The 7,160-nt window shown below is 65.6% G+C and overlaps 2 protein-coding genes across 2 annotated transcripts in view; one reads left to right on the plus strand and one right to left on the minus strand.

Annotated features, from left to right (window-relative positions):
- The window catches only part of EMIHUDRAFT_459834 (hypothetical protein), a gene marked incomplete at both ends in the record, with an annotated part of 3,471 nt that extends 2,375 nt beyond the window's left edge, over positions 1-1,096 (minus strand). Inside the window, 5 exons of the mRNA XM_005762932.1 lie at positions 5-124; positions 368-473; positions 553-688; positions 843-866; positions 944-1,096. Of these exons, the coding sequence (XP_005762989.1) occupies positions 5-124; positions 368-473; positions 553-688; positions 843-866; positions 944-1,096 (539 nt within the window). The remainder of the gene's footprint in view (positions 1-4; positions 125-367; positions 474-552; positions 689-842; positions 867-943) is intronic.
- Positions 1,097-2,367: 1,271 nt separating this feature from the next.
- EMIHUDRAFT_470963 (hypothetical protein) lies at positions 2,368-5,806 on the plus strand (the record flags this gene model as incomplete). The annotated part of the gene is made up of 8 exons (XM_005762933.1): positions 2,368-3,137; positions 3,208-3,298; positions 4,134-4,237; positions 4,562-4,669; positions 4,765-4,836; positions 4,919-4,962; positions 5,094-5,169; positions 5,597-5,806. Exons 1-8 carry the CDS (start codon positions 2,520-2,522, stop codon positions 5,804-5,806), a joined length of 1,323 nt encoding a protein of 440 aa, XP_005762990.1. The 5' UTR covers positions 2,368-2,519.
- Between the last annotated feature and the right edge of the window lie 1,354 nt (positions 5,807-7,160).

A 7,160-nucleotide genomic window follows, 5' to 3' on the forward strand; every position in this document is an offset into this window, starting at 1 on the left:
AAACTGGAGCGGCAGCGCGCGGAAGGCGAATCCGTTCAGGCGGTAGGCGAGGAGGTTGTTTGTGTGGTAGAGGGTCTGGAAGAGGAGGTAGGCGGCGACCAGCTGGCAGAGCTCGTAGCCGCGGCTGGACCGAGGGGGGCGGGGGGAGGGGGGAGGTGATGGTGATGGGTGAAAGGGGATATGGGCGGCTGGGCAGGGGTGAGGTGAGGGGTGAGGTGAGGGGTGAGGTGAGGGGTGAGGTGAGGGGTGAGGGGAGGGTGTGAGGGTGTGCGGGTGAGGGGGTGGGGGTGTGAGGGTGAGGGTTGAGTGAGGGTGAGGGGATGAGGGCGAGGGCACAGGGTTGAGGGCGAGGGCGACGGCTGCGCACCGTGCGGACAGTGTGGCGCACGACAGGTGGCCAGAGATGAGGCAAAAGGAAGGCATCACGACGGGCTTGAGGAGGGCGAGCACGGCCGACCAGACGGGGATGATGCCTACGCGCGCGACTCGGGCATGCTCGCGCACGTGTCTTGGACATGCACATGCACATGCACATGCACATGTCCCGCCGACCACACGCGGGAGGAGCGATGCCTTCAGGCCGGTCGGCGGACGTGTAGACGACGAGCGTGTGGTACACGACAACGAGGTAGATGAGCGCCGCCTTGGCGTTGTCCAGCAGCGGCACGCGCTCCCGCGCAGCCGCCCCCTCGCACGACGAGGACGCCGCCGCCGCCGATCTCTCGTCTGCGCAGCCGTCGCCGCCGCCAGCCGCGCCGGCGAAAGCAGCGGACGCGTTCACAGCTCGGCGGCTGCCGCCAGCGGCGATGACGCGGACGCCGTCGTCCGACCGCCGTTCGGACCACGCTTCCGGCGAGCGGCGGCCGCTTGGCGGAGGCGTCTCGCCCGGCGAGTCGTCTGCCGTCCGCCGCCGCTCCTCGAGCTCGAGAGCGAGGCCGAGCACCGACTCGGCGGAGGCGTCGCCATCGTGATGGGCGGCGCACTGCACGGGGAGCAGCGGCGCCGCGAGGGGAGCAGCCGTCTGCCGCGGACGCAGCGATGAGACGAAGCGCGACATCGCGACCTCCAGGCCCGCCTCCAGGCCCGCCGCTGACATCGTTACGGCAGAGACCAGATTGTGAATGAGCTTGCCTGCGTGCGAGGGAGGTCGAGCACGGAGCTAAGTGCCTCGCCGTCCTCGCGGGAGTCGCTTAGGCGGCTCCCGTGGTGTACCTGTGTTAGTGCCAGTGCGCGCCAGTCCCAGTCCCGTGCCTAGTGTCGTGCGAGGGAGTTTTGTTGTACAGTTGTAGGTAGGTAGGTAGATAGATAGAAAGGTGAATGAAGAACAGCCAGGCTCGGACTGGACACCAACGCGGTATGGGTGGACGCGAGACAGATGATGACGACACGCACGAGCGACTCACAGACACAAACAAGCTCACAAGACACACAGCCAGCTGGCTGCCACACACCCTGAGTTGGCGTACACATAACTCAGTCAGGGCCACATTCTTCCTGTCGCCCCCCCCAGCACTCCAAGGTGCCAAGAGAAACAAACAAGGGCACAACATCACAACAGACGACAGGAGTAACATGCGAGCTAGAGCAGCTTGCTCCACCTCTAGCGATCTCGCCGGCCGGCGAGGCACGGACGAGACCGTGTGTGGGGTCTAGTGAGGTGTCTATAAATAAATAAATAGAGCAGACATCTCCAGGAGAGATGGGCGACGCACGAACACAGAGGGACAGTGCGCACCCCGCCCCGCTCGCAGGGCGTGCAGCACACAGCAACACAAGACATATCTAGGCGCTGTGCGCCTCCTCGGGATTTCTAGAAGAAAGAATTTAAAGAAGAAAGAAAGAAAGAAAACAGACACGCCAAGGGAGGGATGGGAGGACGGCACGCCGCCACCACACAGGGATTTTAAGAAGAGGGGTGTGGTGCGCTAGCCGTCGCCCACCCTTGGGCGTCCGGGATTTCTATGGACGCCCTCCTCCGAAAAGAAAGAAAGAAAACAGACAACCCAAGGGAGGGATGGGAGGACGGCACGCCGCCACCACACAGGGATTTTAAGGAGAGGTGTGTGGTGCGCTATCCGTCGCCCACCCTAGGGAGTCTGCCTCTTCCTATCTCTCTTCGCAGTCTCTCGCCGATTCTCGCTGCAACCTTCATGCCACCTCGCGGTCGTCCCACCCTCGTCGTTCTCTCCCTTGTCACTTCCTCCTCTGTCGCGTTGTTCTCTTCTGCCTCGTCCTGCGACGCCGCCACCTGCCGGTCCCTTGTTCTCGCGGCTTCTTTCGCCTGTCGGCGCAACTCCGTCCTCCTCGCCCGACTTGGAGCACTTGGACTTGTAAAATTCTTCCCACAGCTTCCGCTCGACGGGAACGCTGGAGAGCTCGGCGCGTGCTGTGCTCACCAGTGCCCACCAAAGCGTGGGAAACCTGTGTTTGTGCCTCGAGCGCCACGATCGTCCTAAAACTGCGTCCGCCAGTCCGAAGCCGGCGCCCCGGCCAGGCTCGCGGCCCGGCCATCGGTCTTCATGTCCGTAGTCTTCACACCGCTGCTCACCGCGGCTGTGGCGCCCGCGGCGTGGCGCCTTCTCCAGGGCGTCCCCGCTGAGGTGGCGCTAGGAGCGAGCGGCTCGCTCCAGGGAGCGCCACCCTGCCTCGCCACGTTGGAAAAGGTGGGCAAGGGCCACGCTGCGGCGTGGCGGCTCGCGGACTTCCGTACTGAGGAGACCGGCATGCAGGCCCGCCTCGCGCTGGACCGCAACCCCGCCGAGCCGTGCTGCAAGCTCATGTTTGTCGGCGGTCGCAGCGGTCAGCGCGAGAAGCTCGGCCACATGCTGCTCGCGTGCGACGAGGATGGCTCCGCGCTTCGCGGCATGCGGATCCGAGAGGACCTCCGCGGACGTGGGCTGTCCAAGCTGCTGCTGGCGGTGTGGCTGCGCCTGTGCCTCGAGGCGGGACTCACGCCGCGCACGCGCACCATCAACAAGCCGCTCCTCTCCCTCTCGCTCGCGGCCTTTGGCTTCGCGCCCACCAACCAGCGAGGCATGCTCGTGCGCGTCTCCGCCGCCAAGCGCGCGCGCGACTGCGTCCGCAGCACCTCGGCGCACGCGCCTGGCAGGACCGCCTATATCCGCACCGCCTTTGAGGTCCTTTCCGCTGCCCCACGCCGCCGCCTACAGCACTAGTGCATCAGCTCCGTCCCACCCACACGCGCAGGCGCCCGACGCGGCCACGCTCCGCGCCGCCGTCGACCGGCAGCTTCGGCATGGCAACCTCGAGCTGGGCGTGCCGCCTGCGGCGCTGCGACGTGCGCTCACGCTGAGAGGAGGCTGTGGCGCCTGCACGCCAAAGCGCCGTGGTCGTCGACGGCCGCTTCCCTGTTGAGAATTTAGCTACACTGTGCATTTCGGGTTTGCATCGTCGTCCCGCGACAGCCGACACAAATCTGAATGATGATTGGGAGAGCCACATGACAACGCGCGCACACCCACACGACCACTCAACCAGGATCCTGCACACGAGCGTCTAAACACTAAAGCCGTGTTTAAAGCCGTAACCCCGTGTGGGGCGGCCCCTGGCGCGTGGGACCCCCGTGGCGCGTGGGTGCCGCGTGGGGGCGGGCTGGGCCTGGGGCGTGGCGTCCGTGGCCGTGGGGATCTGTGGGGGTCCGCCGTGCCACCGTGGCCTGACGACGCGGCTACGCGCACGCACTTGCGCACGCGCGGCTCTAAGGTCTAACCATTGTCATGTGTCAGCCCCTTGGAGTGTGAAGGCTTCGTAGCCCTCCGGTGAAGATCCGCAGGACTGGCTCGTGGCTGGAGCGAAAAAAAGGAAGCGAGTCGTCATGTGTACGAGCTCGGGCGGGGTGCGACAGCGCCACTACCCACCTAGGTGGGCAGTAGGAGGTAGGACACCGCAAAGCTGAGTCCGAGCGAGTGTGGGGGGGGCTAGCAGCGGCCCGGTGGCCGTCGATAAACGGACGGCGTGCGTCCCTCCCCGCCGCGCGCCCTCCAGAGACCAAAGAATGAACCATCATCGTGGCCGTGGCCGCGGCCGGTACACCCGGCAGGGGAGCAGCGGCCGCTGGGCACAGCCGCAGCGGAACGAGGAACGTGTCGCCGCCCAGAATGCATTCAATCTAGCGATCCACACTGGATCGACCCCGGAGGCGGCCAAGGCAGCTGGCGAGGCCGCAGCGAACGCGATCCGGATGGGGAGGCCTTACGAGGAGGCCGTGCGGGCGGGGGTGACTGCTGCGCGTGCCCACGCCGACGGCGCCTCCCGCCGCAAGTCGAACCGCTTCTCACTGCGCCGGAGCCGCAGCAGGTGTGCTTTGACACCCGTCTTTCTCTCATCCCTTGGCTGTCATAGCCAGTCGCTCCCATTCCAGCCGCAATGGACCCAACTCGCCCGTCCGCCCTCCGAATGTAGCGCAAGCTCCGCGTCGCTGCTGGGGGGACAGGCGTCCAGTGATGAGGAGCTGCGCCTCCGCCTCAACGCGCTGCGGGTCAACCTCTCTCTCCAGCGGCGATCGAGGCGGACAGTGATTCATCGAACCCTTCTCGACTAGGACACCCTTGCAGAGGAGCTCAAGGTCGAACCAGCCGAGATCTTCTCCGATGAGAGCATTCAGGCGCTGCTCGAGGCGAAGCCGGAGACGGCCGACGCCGTCCGCGAGGTGGGCGGCGAAGCGAGAGGGCACATTCCTCAAGACGGCGGTAAGAATGACTCACACACCGTGTATACTTGGCCACCGCGCCACGCCTCCGTTAGGCGGGCGGCCAGATGCCCCAGAAGGCTGCCGAGGTGATCGCCACTTTGGTCAAGGTCTGGAAGGAGGAGAAGGTGAGCTTCACTTTGCGCAGTTCCTTTCCCGTTCCTGGCACGCTCACAACGAACCACCGCACGTTCGATTTTGCGTCTCTAGGCTGCCAACGAGGCCGAGGCGCTGAGGGCCGACGTTAGCGCGCTGTGCACGCGCCGCCCAGATTTGTCGCCGACTGATATCCGCCACTACATCGAGCACAGGCGCGATTGAGTCTGCTGGCGGGATACGTGACACAGGGTAAAGTGTGACCTAGCCCGCCTCCGCGCCACCTCAGACGCGGCCTCCCGCGCGATGGCCTCATCGCCCTCGCCGACGACATCCTCGTCACCGTCCTCGCGGTCCCCGTGCCGGTCAGCGCCAGTCGCGGGCCTAGGGGGACTGCGTGGACGGCATCGCTTCAAGCCTCTGGGTGTGTCGTCAGGTCGGCTTCGACCTCGGGCTCGGCGCAGGCAGCGGCGGCATCGGACAAAAGTGGCCGCGCGCCAGCCAAGGGTACGGCGTCGGCCCGAACGGCATCGACCAACAGCTGCCCACCCTAGCGTGACGGCGTACCAACGCATGGCGTGGTTGGCGCAGGCATCTTCTACACGCCGCCCGCGCCGGAGACGCCCGCGCGCAACAGCTCGGCGCGCACTTCTTGGAACAACTTGTCAACCGAGTTCCGCTCCACCATGCCTTCGACGACGCGAAACTCAAGCCTGCTTGTGCGCCGCCGCCTCCGCTCCCTCCCCTTGCGCCACCTCGCTCGGGAAGCGTCCAAAGCCGACCTTTCTCCAGGCGCGAAATTCGCGCAACGCGGCCGACTTGCTCTTGCCGCGCCGCCGTGCGACCAACGAGGACGACGACGGCTCGCGGTCCAACACGCCGCAGCTCAACATGCCGGCGCGGCTGCAGTCCATCGAGAGCGAGCTGATGCCGCGCCGGGCGTCGGCGGCGGACCCGATCGAGCACGGCCTCGAGGGCTTCGCGGAGGAGTATAGCCCATGACATGAAAGGCGGGCGGAGGGCTTGCGTCCTGAAGCAGCTGTCTGTGAGAGATAGGCCTTGTGGTCGAGCCAGGTGTGAAGAGAACTCTGTGTCTGCGTGCTTGTGGGGCAGGGGGCAGAGAGGGCCCGGGTACAAAGTCAAAGAAACCAAAACAAAGAAACGAAAAACAAAAAGAACCGCGCACCACACTCCTCTCCTTAAAATCCCTGTGTGGTGGCGGCGGGCCGTTCTCCCATCCCTCCCTTGGGTTGTGTGTTTTCTTTCTTTCTTTCAGAACCGTGACGCGCACAGGATAAACACACACTTGGATATAAACAGCCCTGCCCAAGCGTCTCGTGTGATTTTTTGCGAAGTGAGGGCGCCTTTCTAATCTCTCTTTCTCTCTTCGCACAACACTGAGGACTGGGCACAGGACAGCTTAAATTCTTTCCTAGGTTGGGGTGGGTCGGGGTTGTGGGGTGGGGATGTCGGGGTGGGGGGTGGGGTGGGCGCCGGAGTGGGAGTGGTGTGACTGCTCCTGCGGTGAGGGCGACGGCTTCTGAGGAAGCCGTCGCCCGCGCCTCGCCTGTCGCGTGAATCGTGCTGTGCGACCGCCTTTGTTGTAACATTCTTTCGCGTGAAATACTTCTTTCTTTCCGTGTCCTCGACACGTACGTCCCGAAGAGACATTCTTTTTCCTTGGCGGCAACGCGATGGCGGCAAGCTCTTTGCGCGCCCGCCCTCGCCACGCCGAAGACCAACCGACGTCGGACCGCGGTGAGACCACGCCGCCCCCCGCGCCCGCCCGCGCCCGCAGCGTGAACACATACGCGCGTCCCTCACCGCACGGAAACATACGCGCCAGCCGCGCAGCAGCCTCACATGCAGCGCAGACCGCATGCCCGCGCCCTGGGCCGCCGACGACCCGGTCGGGCGGGCTGAGCGGCCGCCGCACACCACCAGGCAGGCGCACGACCACCCGCAGCGCGCCGCAGCCCGCCGCGCAGCCCTGCCAGCCAAGCCTGCACCTCCCAGCTGCACAAACAGGCGCACAACAGAGTACAGCACACAGCACACACGGCGGCGCGCGCGCAGCACACACAGACGCGCACGCGCATCCAACACGCACACGCGCACAGCACGCGCGCGTCGCACGCCAGCGCAGCGCTGCACACAGAGCACACTTGCCCACATCAGCAGCAGCCAGCCTGCCACAATCCTCATCTCACACACGCGCGCGCACACTCCCCCCTACCGGCGCACGCATTGGGCGTCGCCGAGAGCTCCCAAAGCTGACTTGTGTGGGCTGCTGGCGCCACGTCTGCGCGGCCATGGACTGAGGGGAACAGAGCACTCGAATCCGGGGGGGAAGCAC

This window comes from Emiliania huxleyi, assembly GCF_000372725.1.
Source record: "Emiliania huxleyi CCMP1516 unplaced genomic scaffold EMIHUscaffold_655, whole genome shotgun sequence".
Classification (NCBI taxonomy): domain Eukaryota; phylum Haptophyta; order Isochrysidales; family Noelaerhabdaceae; genus Emiliania; species Emiliania huxleyi.